This window comes from Chelmon rostratus, chromosome 1 (assembly GCF_017976325.1).
Source record: "Chelmon rostratus isolate fCheRos1 chromosome 1, fCheRos1.pri, whole genome shotgun sequence".
Lineage (NCBI taxonomy): Eukaryota > Metazoa > Chordata > Actinopteri > Chaetodontiformes > Chaetodontidae > Chelmon > Chelmon rostratus.
The window spans coordinates 19,372,238-19,389,080 of NC_055658.1; the positions used below are offsets into that span (position 1 = coordinate 19,372,238).

The 16,843-nt window shown below is 40.2% G+C and overlaps 1 protein-coding gene across 1 annotated transcript in view; it reads right to left on the reverse strand.

Annotated features, from left to right (window-relative positions):
* Positions 1–16,843, reverse strand: part of LOC121608659 (CUB and sushi domain-containing protein 1-like) — a 299,157-nt gene that overhangs the window by 34,967 nt on the left and 247,347 nt on the right. The window contains exons 47-55 of the mRNA XM_041939935.1: positions 16,242–16,322; positions 13,735–13,848; positions 12,037–12,153; positions 11,559–11,630; positions 10,109–10,255; positions 5,660–5,848; positions 4,489–4,674; positions 3,947–4,144; positions 2,266–2,439 (exon numbers count right to left, since the gene is read on the reverse strand). Of these exons, the coding sequence (XP_041795869.1) occupies positions 2,266–2,439; positions 3,947–4,144; positions 4,489–4,674; positions 5,660–5,848; positions 10,109–10,255; positions 11,559–11,630; positions 12,037–12,153; positions 13,735–13,848; positions 16,242–16,322 (1,278 nt within the window). The remainder of the gene's footprint in view (positions 1–2,265; positions 2,440–3,946; positions 4,145–4,488; positions 4,675–5,659; positions 5,849–10,108; positions 10,256–11,558; positions 11,631–12,036; positions 12,154–13,734; positions 13,849–16,241; positions 16,323–16,843) is intronic.

Consider the following 16,843-nt stretch of genomic DNA (forward strand, 5'->3'; position numbering starts at 1 on the left):
AATTATGTAAGTATGTCAAGGCATGTCAAACTACCAGAAAACTGCTGACAGGCCTCAGACTCCAGTCCTCACTCTCCCTTTCTGGGGCTTTATTGTCAGTTTGACTGCCAAAAGGTGCAGGAGTTGTCTCAATACTTAAAGTTCTGAATGTCAGGGGAGTGAAGTCGTCAAATCAATGTTGAAAAGACAGCGCAGCTCCGTGACTGCAGTCCTAATCATGCAGCAATTACAGATGCACTAAAGGTCTGTTAAAATCAGCACATCTTAAACGATCTGTCTGCGCTCACTAAGAGGCCTTGAAGTACCACTTCCTTTCCTGACTTCTTAAAACTTGAGCGCACAAATTGCAGGACGCATCTTGAGAGCTTAGGTGTGGAGAATCACTGAATTGTATTCAATAGCATTTCAGCTATTAAGAGACTAATCGACCACATTTCGCAGTCAATCCCTTGCTTCTTGTTTCTGTGAACTCGAAACTGAGGCCCAGTACTTTTTGATCTATTTGACATTTAGTGCAGTTTCTTCTCAAATAATCTAATACACTTTCTGTATGAAATGGTGAGTAATGTTGCAAAAATAGGCATCTAACACATTGATTATTTCTGCAAAACTCATTGGAGATTACTGTTGATGTAATGCAGATACTTCTACCACTTTTCTAAACACCATCTTCTCAAGATCATTACCCAAGATGTCTCATTTTATGAAACCACTCGGACAGACCAGATATAAAAGGCTTCTATCATGAATACTAAAACTGTTTACAGAAGTAAACATGTCTGAGGGTTCTTCTGAAGCAAACTGTTTATTGTGTCATCAATAACCATCCTTCCTGAATATACATAGAAGAATGTGTGAAACGTTGCACACTGAAATACTGCAAATTAGAGCTTTTGCAAATCATGAGGAACACATTTTGCTTTCTTTAAAGAGACACATTTCTTCAATAAATGATACAAAGCAAAGTCTACAAAGTCTGATTTTGAGTATAAAAGGATTATGGATATTTTAATACAAGTAGTACAGTGTGAAAATAATTGATTGTATAGTCTATTCACTAGAAACCTTTATGTTTTTCATGCCAGCCTGAGACTAGTAGTATCCAATCATTCGGTGGCGAGAAGGGACTTGACATAACTTAATTACAATCATACCATCAAGGCTAAAGATTTTACCACCCGTGATAAAAAAACATTCGGATGTGCAGTATTCAATCCAAACCCTGACCCAGTGCAGCTACTGTCTGTGTTGACAAATGCAGTGCGGCTAAGTGGCATTTAAACACATAAAGCCCACATTTGTAGCAGTGATTTACTGACTATAAATTGTGATTCAATGACTTAAACTCTTCTTGCATTAACTTGTGGGTATATTTTGCCTACCCTTGTTAGCATCAGAATCTCAGAGTAATAATGTGGAGGTGGGCACGCCTTGATTTATACATTCATCATAGAAAATGTGGGTCTTATTCAGGCATGTAACTCCAAGGCGGAATCACTGGAGTAGAGTGTGCATGTGAAATCAGGATGAATCATTTCTGGCCACTGCTACCTGAAGGTCTACATCAAGCCCTTAATGTATTAAGTAATAAAATGTCTCAGTAGTAGATCATCTGAGTTACTGAGGCATGTGCACAGTTTATCTTACTTACTGCTGGTCTAATTTCCAAGGACCTTACCTAGACACCTGTAGCAACCCCATGTATTAATAAGGTGTAGGTGTAAAATGTTCTCACATTTCCATTAAAAATTGAGTCTTTACAAAAAAGTCCTTGACACAATGCCAACATTCAGCTCAGCCTTATCTACAGCAGTTGTACAAGATACAGTGATACTACTGCTCACGTCAGAAAAATAGATTTTTCATCACATTATATCATCACATTATATTCCTTTCATATTTTGCACATACTGGCCTTTAAAATGACATTGCACTTTAAGAATAAACAATGGATGCTAGATTATGTATGAACTTAAACACTGCCGGTCTGACTGTTGATACCAGGCACTTATCAGATTGGATGTCATACAGAAATGTACAGAAATTGTACAAGAGACCTTAAAAGCAAGATGAGATTTTTTTCTATAGCAACTTACTACATTTCATTCCCAATCAATGTGTCTTTTCTCCTGCTTTCAATCAGTCACACCATTCCACCTGCTGAGTGCACTTTCATTACTAATCAGATTATCCTTTTTCTTTCCTAAAGTGGCCTTGGACAGACCGCAGCACAACGTACATCCTATTATATCTAATGGACCTTACCTAGACACCTGGTCTCCGCGCCACTCCACAGCCCGTTAGCGCCACACTCCCTGACGTGTGACCCCACCAGCGTGTAGCCATGGTTACACATAAAGATTGCAGTTGCTCCGAATGTGGTCAAGGTCCCCAGTTTGGTCCCAAAGGGTGGAGAAGGAAGCTCGCCACAGGAGATGACTAAATAATAAAATAAATAGAATAAGATCATGTCGTCACAGAAAGACACCGGAAATAAGATTTTACAAACATTATAGGGCAATTGGTACAATTTTCTGTGTTTTCAAAAATCTGGATATGAAGCGGGTTGTTTTGCCAAGTCTTCGTCGACTTGTCATCCTAAATTTAAACACTGTAAATTTGATTTTCCAGCACAATACCTGGCTGGATTAGATTTAGGTCAGAAGATTTAAGATCTGTTTTTTCCCTTAATATCCTTGGAGACACTGTTTTCAAACCACTGGCCAACTTGAAGAATAGACACTTCAGTTACATTACCAAATCCCTCAGAGCTGCTGCAGTGTTAGGTAGGTCAACTCAAACACTGGAGCATGAAAAAAAGAAGGAATACATGGAAAATGCAGTAAAGTTTGAAAAGCAGGGGTCTAATGTAAGATAGACTTCAATTCTTAATAGTTTTTTGAACTTTTCAAGTGTACACATTCCACTTTTTCATTGGCATGCCATATATTATAACGCTAAGAAATTCTGTAGCCTACTCGAAAGTTTTCAAAGTCACAACGGTCTCTTACAACTTCCCTTTATGGAATGAGCAGCAAAGGCACATTTCAGAGTAACCCACATATACCCCACATTTAGAAAGCACAGGCTGCATTATGTTTAAATCACAGTCCCAAGAAAACGTGCAGCGGTTAAGATGGTAACTCGTCTGAAAAAAAAAAAAGTAGTAAGGGGAATGGACAAACACGCACACACACATGCACACACAGAAATGTAGCTACCTCTCAAGCTGTCCCTTTCCTACTACCAAACCTAGAAGACCAGTGGCAGCCAGTATTATACACGGCCATGCTTCCACTCAAAACAATTGCAAAGCACACGCTTCCTTGGCACCAAAGAAGCTAACTCTATCAGGGGAATAACTTTGTCTGACCCAGGGTGGGTACGCTGTTTTGATAACTCATTCATGACAGGTTGTGGCAGCGAGTACAATGCAGTTTGCTTCTTTTGATAGTGTTTTTGCCCGCATATGTTGCCTGCTCATGCAGGCGTGTCTCTGTGTGTGTGTCTGTGTGTGTGCACGAGGCTTCTTTTTCATCCTTTGGTTCATGTGGTTTCTCTTCCCCCTCCATGAAAGTTGTTGATTTCTCTAACATCATAAAAAGTTAAAAATGATCTGCACAGTGTAGAGTACAAAGGAGTGTGAAGCTTCATGTATGTGAATGCATGCGGGTACGTGTATCAACTCAGTTTAAAAGGAATCTCTCATAATAAAATTCTAGATAAGGCTCAAAGTCTGTGTAGAGTCATAAATAAAGTTATAAGTCACCGAGTGCCGAGGGAGGTGACCAAGCGCACAAAAAATAATATCATAGTGGAGTTTTATTAACTTGTTCAGATGGGAAGGGGTCGGATGAGGGCAACCAAAATAAATCTGACAATAGCAGCCGTGATTTATTTTGACCAAGCTAGTCATGATGGTGTTCATGTTTGTTTCATTACTTACTCTTGCATGTAGCTGGGTCATCTGACCCCTCCCAGGTCCCGTTGGCCAGGCAGCGAAGAGTTCGATGCCCCACACCCAAATAGTACCCTGTTGAGCATTCCAGCATCACCATAGAGCCAAACTCTCCCAAACTACCAGAAAGCAGGCGGTAGGTCATGTGATCTAACAAGGCGCCCTCAATGCTGGGGCAGTGGATTGCTGGAAAACAAAAAACAAAAAAACACAAACCTTTATTTCATGTTGTTTTTTCTTATAGACAAACATTGTACAGATGAAGAGATCAAAATGTATACATTTATTTGTAATGTCTAATTTCTAATCGTCATCACAATAATTTGCATTTTGATTTAATACACAAAAAAATATTGTTAAAACTTCCAGGCGACTGTCACACACTGACAGCAAGATCCTCTTCCTTGAGTTTTCCATTGCTTTTTTTCCATGACAACCATGAAAACTGAGAAGCCTCTCAGCTCACCTTGAGCTAAGATTCTCAACTCATACTCTTGACTGCCCTTAAATCACAATTAAAAAACACTTACGTAGACATCTGGGGGCGGAGGCAGCATTACTCCAGCTACCATCCTCTAAACACACTGCTGTCATCTGAACACCTGGGTCCAGGTGGTAACCATGGTTACAGTGGAAGGTGACCTGGCTCCCAACAGTGTACTGGTTAGCATGGAAGCTGCCGTTGCCCGGTGACAGAGGGATTCCACATGAGATAGCTGTCGCATCACAAAGAGAAAGAAGTTGGTGTAGAGGAATCGTTCTCAAACTGTGTGTCAACTTCTGTGATTATCACTTGGATCAGTGGTTCTCAAACGGGGGGGGCGGGCCTCCCTGGGAGGGGGAGTGTGGATGTCCAAGGGAAAAATATGGGGTGAGACTAAGTTGAATAAATATGATTTATGTATGGAAAATAAACAAATAAGACTTTGGTGATGCTCTCCTGCTGATCTTTCTTTTTCTAAAATTCAACTTGGATCCTTTGTTACCAATTGCTTCCCATATCATTGTTAATGGTTGATAAAAATTATTGGCATGAAATTTTTTTTGGCTGCCAGAAAAAGTGTGAGAACTAGTAACTTTGATGAAGAATGCAGTGTTTCCTATACACTGATTGTGTTGTATTATTTGTGGTGACCCACTACAATATCATTATTGGACGCCACATATTGATAATCTTTTTTTTTTTTTAATTTAAAATGGGTAAAATCTTTTTTGTCGTAAAGTTGCGCACATCACATTGACTCACTCAGCCCTTCCTTGCCTGCCCCTCTCTCTCTCTCTCACAAACAAATTGACAACAAACTCATCAGTGAAAAAGCCCCTCACCCCTGTGCTCACTCTGAATTAAAAGCACGTTCGTCCGCAGGAGGAAGGATTGTTGTTGGCCTTTACCCGCAGAGAAGACTGCACTGAATTCTTCAACAGAATCAGTCTGGAGTTCACAAATGGTTGGTATCATGAACACCTCTGCACAAATTTGTCCAAAACTGATGAACTCTGACAAATTTATCTCTGTTATTGACACAATGCTGCCAATGTATCTGTATATATTGCTCAGTCATTTATTTGTAACAAGATACTTGGCATTTAAAATATTTGCAGTGGAGCACCTTATACATTTAATAATGAATGGTGGTCAGCTACCACCATAAACAGAATGTGATTCTGTGGGAAACATTACAAGGTGTTCACACTTTTTACCTTGACAAAAAGGTGGTGGTGCATCCCACTGGAACAGCCCATTGGGGTGGAGCCTGCAGGTGGCATTGCTTGAGCCTACCAGGCGGTAACCACGGTTACAATAGAACTGAAGTCTGCTACCTGGACGGAGTTTGGTTCGGTTGACCACGCCCCCGTTCACCGGAGGATCATTAATGCTACAGTAGGCAGCTGGAGACACAGAAACAAAGAGACGCAGAAGAAGAAAAGTTACATAAAAATGGTTCCCTGTGTTCTCACTTCACGGGAAATTCTACCAATTATCAGTCTGATCTAATTCATTTTCTACACTGAGAATATAAGCAGGAGAGACAACAAAGTTAGCTCCATTAGGTTTTTAAAGAAAAAAGGTGAGTCTGGAAACATGAAGGCACTCATGCGTCCATTATCAGGCATTTTGGATTTTTAAAAAAACACATCAACTCTCATCTACTGTATGGCCCTCCTGGCATCACAGCTGGCAGCAGTATCAGTGAGCTCAGTCAACACAGAACGATTCACAAACCTGAAAACAAGTCACAAACAGAATACTGGGGGCACATAAAGTGCTTATATCTGAAACTTTTACACGTAATGCCATGTTTTTGTTTTTCTGGGAACAGCCGAGTGTAAAAGCAAAGCTGTTGGAGTATGTTGAACCATAGAAACATCCAGCAGAACACAATGGGCCACTTGACTCTCCCTTCTCTGTCCGATCTGGTCATTGCTCCACCTGGTTTTGGCTTCACACTGGAGGAATGACTTTCCCACTCCAGGAACTCAGGACCACAGAGACACTCTGTAATTTTCCATTTCATCTATTTTTTTCAAGAAGTATCTCATGTCTCCTTCTCTTCAATGAGTTACATGGCCTCTCTTTTGCTCACTATCTGCTCTAAAATCAATCTGTTCGATCGGCACCACTAATTTTATATCTTATCAGAGCACTTCTCTCTAACAGGACCATTCTGCAGTGGCAGAAATATTCAGCCAGGGGATGGAGGCCCAGTTCTTCACTTCCTCACTACTGAGTGTTTATAATTTTAATAGAGGGATATGAACTCCTCTTCGATAAGATTTTATCTTAGAGCCTTCATATCAGAGGATCAGTTGTTGCTTAATACTGAATTGCAGTGGCAATTTTGTTGGGGCTGTCTGGGTAGAAATGACTTCCCTTCCAGTCTGCAGAAAACATCGAGATTTGAATGCCTGCATAAAGAAAAATCCCAAATTGCCTCTGAAAAAAAACCTCCACACAATGCTGGGCACATCACACTGATACTTAAGTGGGTTACAACAGAAAATCGGATGCAGTACTTTTATTAATCCCAGTGGGAAACTTTTGAAGACAGAAGTGCTGTAGAGAAATTCCTATCAAAAAATACACTGAGATTGTTCTAATTGTGCATATGTAGAAATCAGGTACGAGCTGAAGTCTTTCCTGTCATGTGAAGTCACACGTCTTGTGCAACGTGCGATACTGGGAAGCACAGTTTTAGTCGTGCCTTTGTCTGTCAGCTGCAGGATAAAGGACAATGCATACACGTGAGCACCTTGCAGCATATTATTGTGCTTATACCACGATCACTTGCTAAATACTTGGATAATATGGTGATGGTTTGGTATACACGGAATATACAATTTCTACCGTTAAAATGACACAAAGCATCAGTGCTGTTGCTCTGGCTGCTGTCAGATATTATTAATAACTGCACCAGACATTTGCCTGCCAATAAGTTTAGCAATACTCACAGAAATGCACCAACGGTTGTGCTCATGTTGGATACCAGGCTGTGCCGTCACACCTACAGTCCTCTGACAGCGACATCATTGTCTAGCCCTGACCTCATGTAGCTTTCAGCTGCTTGTGAATCTTCCTCTCACACAAAGACCCTCCGTTGCTTCACCCAACCTGTATGTGTTTCCGCCAGGCGGATCAACACTGGCTGGCCCCCTGACTTGTTTCATTCGCAGACAACGTCCCGATCAGCAGTCCAGCATTCACCCCTGCTTACTGTATACGCTTGCACAAGCGTTTCAAATAGCAACGAGTTATATCAGAAATTTTTCCACGCCATCCTCTGACCTACAGTGATGCACCTTTATAATATCCTTGAATTCCACTCTCTCTCAAGTAAAGAGCAGACACTCGGCAGCTTGATCCTGCCTTTTATCTACACTGTGTCTGCTTCGTCAAAACTACAGTGGCTGGTCCCGCTGGTTTGATCTGATCAGCTTCATCTGAACGCCTCATCTCAATTGTCCAATCACCATCACTGTATATTTAATTCCATTAGTCTTTCAAATTTCAAGTCATTTCCATGGCCTTGACATACTCTGCTATAAAATGCATACTAGATTACTGAAGTATCAACTGAAAGCCTATCTTATAATTATACTGATTGCTTTCACATTTATTTCGTCATAATCTTTTTACCCATCTGTGATAGCTACCAACAACAATGTTTCCCCTGCCTTTGATTCCTTTTGAAATAGCCTTACCTGACTAATACAAAACCTTAAATGCTTATGTGAAAAATATAATAGCATTGTCATCACATACGCTGTAAAAATAATGTCAGATACTTTATTATTGTTGCTACTATCATTGCTGATACATACTTAAAACTTTCTAACTCTGATACTTATTTACAAGCTAACAAGAATGGCAACAAGGTCATTTCAGAGCTAAAGCAGGCACAATGTAAATGTCATGTCCAAGAAATCTTGTTGTTATGTTTAGTTTTTGTCCTGTGTCTATGTTGTCTTGTGGCTTCCTGTTTTATTGTGAAACCTAACTCTCCTCTCGTTTCAGGCCCTCGACTTCCTGGTGTCCTTGTCTGATTGTCTACCCCGCCCTGATTGTTTCCACCTGTTCCTTGTTACCTCATGTGTATATATAGTCTGCATTTCCCTTTGTCCTGTGCCAGTTTGTCTTGTCTCGTGCAGTCTGAACCTACGCCGGTCCATGCCACGTTGTGTATTGAGGTTTTGTATTTCTTTGATACTTTGTCTTGTTGTCTGCCATAGTCTTGCCTTGCTTTACTTTGATACTTTGCCTTACCTTTTTTCCCTTTCACCGTTGTCTTCCTCGTAAGAGTGGTTTTGGTTACAGTTTTTCTTCCTTGAGAGCGATCCTGGTTTATTAGTGTAGTTTGTATTTTCCTCTGTAAGAGTGACTTTAATTTGATACTTTGTCATTACAGATTGTTTATTTGTACTTTGTCTCCTGAGTCGTGCATTTGGGTTCAAGTCCTAGTTCGGTTGTGACAGTAAAGAATAAATACAGCAGTGATTGTGACACGCACACACACACACACACACACACACACACACACACACACACACACACACACACACACACACACAAATTTGTACAACACTTGTGAGCAAAGTCTTCAACCTCAAACAGCCCTGGAAAGAAGAGGTCCATGTTATAAACAGCTAATAAACATACAGTACATATACAATACATATTCTACATATGATGTGCTTCAATAGAAAGCACACTGGAGCATTAATCTATGTACCATAAGTGTATGGTGAAAAATCTCCTCTATAAAAGTCTGTTCTCTGTATAGCTGCCGTTGTCAGGGCAGAACAACCCCACGGGGAAAAGACAATGCTATTACTTCAGGCCATTCTGCTGATATAACCCATAAACTAAAATATATCACTTTTTTTAGTATGGAGAGCCAGGAGGCCGACCTTGTGACTCACTCCTCTCAAGCCCAAACAGGATCAGTGTCACCGTAAACTGTATTTTCTTTGACCGAGATTGGTGGTCATCTTCAGCAGATTCTCCACAAGTTAAAAGGCGTGATTAAGGAGCGGCTGAAAAACCTCGCAACTGAAATCGAACAAAGCTAATGGTCAGAACACCACAGCGTTGGCAAGAACCTGAGGTGATAATACGCTCTGAAACAAATTGTCAAATTAACAAATTGGAATTGGATTTACTAATTCTCTTTTGCTCTTAATTAGCCTGGCGCTTTAAAGAGAACATTTCCAATTAGAAGTGTTCTTTAAAGGATCATGACTCAGGTACCTACACTTGATTCATCAATTCATGTGGCGTAGGTTGAGCTTGGTTATTTATTCTAGCAGAGACAAACCACTTCAGCCAAAATTAGCATAGTGGGATGGGCAAAATGTCATGCGCTGTGTGTTTAAGCCTTGTTTGCCTGTAGCTTTCCTGCCTCGCATGCAAGTAATGTTATTTGCATTTAATTTAAATTGAAAGAGAAAAAAAAAGAACAGAGAACAGAGAAAAGAATTAGACTGACTAGAAAGTAAACATATGTGTGTCATATGCTGAAGCTTTTAGAAAGAAAAAGAGTTAGCTGGTGTTTGCGTTTGCTGATATTATTCTTTTAATGATCACGATTAGAAACCCAGTCAAACAGACAGAGAGCAAACAGAATGTCAGAAAATGAGAGCTAATGGATGTACCTGAGTATCGAATTTTGAATCCCCTCTTGTTGGTTGCATGGTCAGTCGACCATCGGAGATAGAGCTGGTTTGTTTTAGATGTGAAGTTCAGCTGAGACGAGTGGTTTCCACTTAGAGCAACAAGCAAAGGGCTCTGTCCCGAGGGCCCTAGAGAAACAAATGAGCGAGTGTGAAGAGCTACCGGACGTTTTCATGTTCTCATATACATGCATGCACAAACGATATGTCATTTTGCTTGGTGGTCTGTGTGTGTGTGCGTGTGTGTGTGTGTGTTCAGGGGACGTAGGCCACCACACGGATAAAATTGGACATATTATTACTTCTTTCACATGCATGAATCACTGAATTCACACTCCCCAATAATCTTACAGTCTCCCAGATGAATATTAGCCGAACCTGAGATGGAGATGAACAATATGCTGCAGTCAGAATGTGTTTTATTGTTTCCTAGACATGCAGCACATGAGGGTGACAGCATCATTAAGCTGCTAAGCATCCCCAAATTACTTGTTGTACATGTATTCTGACAGAAGCATATTGTTTAGCTCCATCTTAGGTTTATAGAGCGAAAACCTCCACCTGTGCTATTTCTGTTGTTTGAGCTAAGCAGGGGTTTGTTCATGTTTAGAAAGTCACATCTTTGCATGAACTATTCAGAATGCATTTATAACATTTAATTTATACATAATAAAAAATGTACCATTTCTTTCAAACTTTTCTTTACGTCGTCTACATAAACATTTACAAACTGAATCAGATGGAGAGCTGACACCTATTGACATTTCATTCCTTTAACGATGCTACGACAAATAAGCCGCCTACTCCTCAATGATGCCACATTGCTGTCTGCAACATCACAGGCAGCTGCAGTCTGGGACCAGGCAAATATAAGAAAACAGACACAGCTGTCTAGGATACGCAAATTAGTAGTAGCATATATTCTCATCCCTGTTGGTGGATTCCAATACAAATCACATATTTCAAAAGCTAGTAGGGCCTCATTTGTGTTTTATTATGATGTTTGCTGTTTTACAAACTAAGCCGAATGGACTTAATGATTTTAAGAAGTTCTGATCTTGCAACGACTCTAACAAAATATTTTTAATTGTCACTTGGCGCATGTTTCCAATATAGTTTTCCGAAGTTCTATAAAATTCTTAATATACAATGTAAATAAAAAATGCCTAACGAGAAGAAAGTTAACTTCCACACACACACACACAACCTGATCTGCACACTTTCACAATTACTGTTACACAACTGACTTGAAACTCCTGGGGGGGGGGGGCACCACAAAGGAGAATTAAGTGTTGTGCATCTTATTAACTGTTGTGCTACTTTACATAAACAAACATGAATTAAGCTGTGTCTGAGTGTGTGTGTGTGTGCGTGTGTGTGCGTGCGTGCGTGTGAAAGTCTAGCAAAAACAGAGAGGAAAAGCTTTGCGTACCGTCAAAAATCTCCAGTTCATCAAACTGTTTCTCGCTGTGAAACATCTCTACATAGATATTGATGGTGTAACCTGGGAAATGAGACATAATTATTTACAACCGCATCCAAAAATCTGAAATATGCAATATTAAATGTATGCCACACACACACCCATCACACATTCACACATGTATGCACACACGCACGCACGCACGCACACACAAACACCCACACACACACAGAGATACACATGCATGGAGATATGCACACATCTTTATGCCTGTATTTATTCTTAAAGAGCAAATGCACATACATATATGGACACACAGCTTTGTAAGAATCACTTTGACGTATTCTGTATTTTGCATATACCAGCAGTTCAATACACTCTACATAGAATCTATGATTGATTGCAGACAAATATAAATGTTCACACACGATTATTTTGCTCCCTCACACGTAACCCCGCACATACTGGTTTCACCCCCTGGACACACCTGGAACCATATGTAGCAGCCAAGAGCATGTCTGGCTGTTGGGGTAGTTGCTAGGAAACCCAGGGCTTAGTATCACCCCTGATGATGAAGACCGCTCCTCATTGGCTGGGCACTGGGCTGCAGGGGTAATAGATAAAACCAGTGAGATTGATGAAAAAAGTGAAAACCTTTCTGAGGATTCTTTTGCACATTTTTTGAATTCTCGCAAATCTCTTTTACAATTTGCTTCCCCCCACCCCTCTCTGCATTCTCTCTGCATATCTGCTCACTTCCATTATCTGTCATTTGTCCACACAAACATGAAAAAAGAAATTGCTGTTTCATATAGCTTGCTTGCACTGGCAACTGCTTCAGCAGAACGTATGGAATCTGCCTTTAAAACATGCCCATTTAATGGCCTTGAGCACAAGTGAGACACTGGAAGCCTCTTCGAGTCCTTCTGTGTGATGACTGGTAGGTAACAGGATTTCACACAAAAGGAGCTGAACTCGAAAGTGTGTGGGAGAACACTTTGCATGTCTGCTTATAAGAATGCCGGCTTCTTATTCTCCTGCTTTATAATGGATTGGACACTCTGTTCATCCAAAATGATGGCAAAGAGCATCACTTCAACACTCAGCTGTGGCAGGAAAAAAAAAAAGAAGCATTTTCTCAAAAGAGATATTCAAATCAGTCGTCTCATTGAGATACCAGGAGCGGCTACCAGCACTTCCCAATGCTGATGTTTTAATGTTGCTAACTGAAAACAGAAAGTGCCTGCTCTCTGAGGTCTCTTTAGTCTTAAAAGCCACGTGCCCACTGTAATGACTGCAGTACTGCAAAGTTTAACAACTCTTGAACTGTATAAGGAAGTGACAAAGTGGAAAAGGGCTCCAGAAGCTTTGGATTATGAAAAACTGCCAATAGGGTGAACTTCTCCAAGATGCATTTGTGATATGTAGTTTGTCATAATACATTGATACAATATTTATATATATTTTAAGTGTTTTAAATAGTTATTTGGTGTATTGATTCTTCAATCTGCCTAACTGATCTTTCTCATTGCAGGAAAACCACAGGTGTTAAAAACGGCCGCATTCCATTCAATGTCGAGTCCACACAAAAACGTCAAAACGTAGCTTTTGCTACACATTTTGGCACTTTGTCCACGCACCAATGCACTTTTATGTCACTCAAAACGGAGCCTTTGGAAAAATCAATCCAGGGTGAAGATATTGAGAAACTTTGCAGTGTAGACATGCCAACAGGGAAAACAGAGTTTCTGGCTTGTGACTACAGTGTTGGTGAGCTCGTTCCAGGCTCCGGCTATTGTGCACGTTGGCTCGGTGGCATGGCCGCCTGGGACGCTTGACGGAACTGAGCCATCGTAAACTAAATTTGTTTCACCTGTGCTTTTCCTGTGATGACAAAATGTCTGCTGTGAAAAGAATCTATTGTACTTCACTAACATTTCTCAAAATAACGTGACAGCCCGCTGGACATGAAGCTGAGCGGCTTGTCCTCAGCTGGGTTTTCGCGACAACATTTGGTGCAACTTTTCAAATTAATATGTATAATTTTAATCAGGTTATCTAAACTTAAAACTTAAAATAACTACAGATTCATTTTGACGAAGCATCAGGATCAGACCTCCGCACAGACATGCACATACAGAGTACCGTACATCGTGTGTATGGATCGGGCTGAGTCTTGTCTCACCTTGACACGTCGGGGCCGGGGCTTCAAAAATCAAATGGGAATTGAGTTTACACATAAGCTCGGCCTTTCCAACCAGCGTGTATCCAGGCAAGCAGCGATACTTCACGATGTCACCTAACATGGGGAAACAATAAAACCTTGATGAAGTCATTGCAGATTATACTTTTCAGCAGTGTTCCTGCAGGGTTGAGTCTTGACAATTGCACGAGAAAAAAATCCAATCATCAATTAATTCTATTAAAATGTAGGTTCTGATTTTTAAGTGTATGTTAATACTCACATACGCAGGATATTTTGGACTAAAAGACAATGATTTTGGAAAATATAACCTAAAATTGTCTTTGCCTGAACTTTAGAATACTTCGTTGCACAGCACGAAGACTGCGGATATGTGTTAGCAGGGGATCCCTTTACAGCTAGTGCAGACAGGGGGAACAATTATAGCAACGTACAACTCAATGTAATGTGAGTATTGTATAAAGAAAGACTTTATACAATACTCACAACAACTGTCCTTTCAGAGCTCCAAAAGAGTTAACACATCCTTTTTGTTGCTGCATTTTCAGAGGCAAAGTTTGACAGGCTTGCCATCTTAAAGGAGGTGGAGATCTACCACCTGTCAGGGAGACGTAATGCACGCCTCAAACTCTGCTCAGGAGGCACACTGTGGCATACAGCTCACAGTGTGCTGCACGGAGTTTAAAACTGTTGAGCAGAACAAACAAGAATATCCAACCTTTCCTTGAGCTTGTTCAAAGATTGTATAATTGGCTATTAGACTGACCGACAACAAAGCCGCCGATGCCTCTGAGGTACTCCGTTCTGCCAGGTGTCGTGAATGTAAAAAGACTTCTATGTATGATTATCCTAAACTAGCCCATCCGTCTTTTCTCTGTCCCAGAGAATGGCCTGGTGCTCCTGTGGTGTAGTGAAAGTGCTAATAATTTGACATCACCTCACTCTGGGTTATCACTCTCTGGGTCATTGTTGTTATTGTCTGTGTCCTGTTCTGAACGTTATATCTAATGACTAATGATCTCATTTTTACAATCAATGCGAGGGCTCACAAGGTCTTTCATGGAATTTAACGAACGCACTCTAAATATTTCTTGACAGAATCGAAAACCAAAAAATCCCAAAAATCTGATCATCTTTTCTGGATTCATAAAATGTTGACATTTCAAAATGAAAGTTTTCTGCAGAGTAATAATTACATACTTTGCCAGAAGCATCTAGGCTGTGCATACCACTGGCAGGGTAAATTCATCTTGCTGGGGTTTTATGAAATGTCTCCCTTTTTTCAAAATTACAGCTCCTGATCTAAAAGGTCACCGAACCTTAGAGCATGATGCTTTGAGCAAATCACAACACGCAGAGCAGAGGGAAAATGGAGGACTTGACAACTGATTATTTCTTCCAAAATGGATGTGTTTGAAAAGCTCAGGATAACATATTTGGTGTATATTTCAACACAGTGCAGGCTGGTCCAAGATGTGTTTAGCCTGGCTTAACACAATTCACACAAAACGAAAAGAAAACAAGACTTTGTGGTTGAATAAGCGGTTTATGCAAGAGTGCTATTCATTGACCACAAAAAGCATTTCAGAAGCTTCGTGCTGCTTCACACATTGGAGATTTTATTGGAGGTTTGTATTTATTTGGGGATATTTTCTGCATTGATGGATTCAGCTGTTTACCTGTTTGTGCTAAGCTACACTAAACACATTCCACATCTGCACTGGATGCAAAGAGATGTAACTCACATAGAATTTCCCCAAATGTTGCATTCCTTAAATTGGAGTTTAAGTTTAAGGATTTTAGAGGCCTGAACAGGTAAAAATATCCAGTATCCAGTATTTCACTAATGTGGCTGTCAGCTGTCATATTTTTGGTTGCCAGAGTTGACAGAGTTGTCATTTAATAATCAAGTGAGTAGTGCTCCTGTTGCTTGAGAGATGATACAAAAAAAAAAAGAATGATAAGCCATTTTGCATACAATCATTTTCTTTTGTGAATCCATCTCTTCAGTGTGTCACAGACCCAGATGCACATGCACACACAGTGGCACACTGAGCTCAGCTTCACTAATACAGGAAATAAAATGAGCAGTGACACACTAGCGTTAGCCTGCTATATTTAGATAAATGTTGCCCATTAGTGGAGTAATTTACAATCAGTGGAATAATGACCTCCTACAAGCCTGATCAGGGAGCTTGTCAGTGCTGTCAGGTAAGTCCTTTTGATCTTAAGATAGAAAAAAAACTAGCAAAAGTTGAAAATGTTTCCTAATTATTAAACATTTCTGAAACAATATCTTATTGAAAAAAGGTAAATTAGCCCAATTTTTCATGCAGTTTCAGCTGTCTTGGTACCAATAAAATTGCTGTGAAGGTTATTATATGTGGTAATTGATTATCATTTTATATTATTTAATATTATTCTTTGTGGTCAACCAGCGTTTTACCGTATCAAAGGGTCGTTTTTTTAATCATTTATTAAACGATTACCTATCTGGAAGTCTTCATCTTCATAGATCACCTCTGCATTCTCCACAACAGGGGGAGGAGGGCATTTCTTCAGACGGTAGGCTGGAGAGAAGGGCAAAAAAATTAATAAAGCACCTTCAAGTTGAAAAAATCTAATGAAGTCTGCGGCATCAACATATTTTACTAGCTGTAATAACGGGAGGGGGGGATTTGTGAGAGTGTGACTGACATGAGTATCTTTTGTCTTTTCGCGTGAACCAAAGAAATGAGAACCAAAACACAAAGATGCTGTTTCACTTTTCATCATTGTATCATTGCGAAGGAGTTTGCTGACATCGTTAGAAACAAGCAATGCAGCTGCCTCCTTGGAAAGAGCATCCACGTGAAGAACGGGACAGTGGATGACATTTGTGATCTGTATTACTGTATTACTGTCTGTCTTTCAGAATGTAACTGTAAAGGCTGACCTATGTTCACAAACCCTGAACAAGGTCTTTAAATGTTGTGTGCAGCTTGTATGGTCATGGCTTTCACATACGAAATCTAGATGGTGACCTTACTGCTTAAGGCAAATTGAAATGCTATTATTATCTAGGATGAACGTAATAAGAACAGATTCAGTA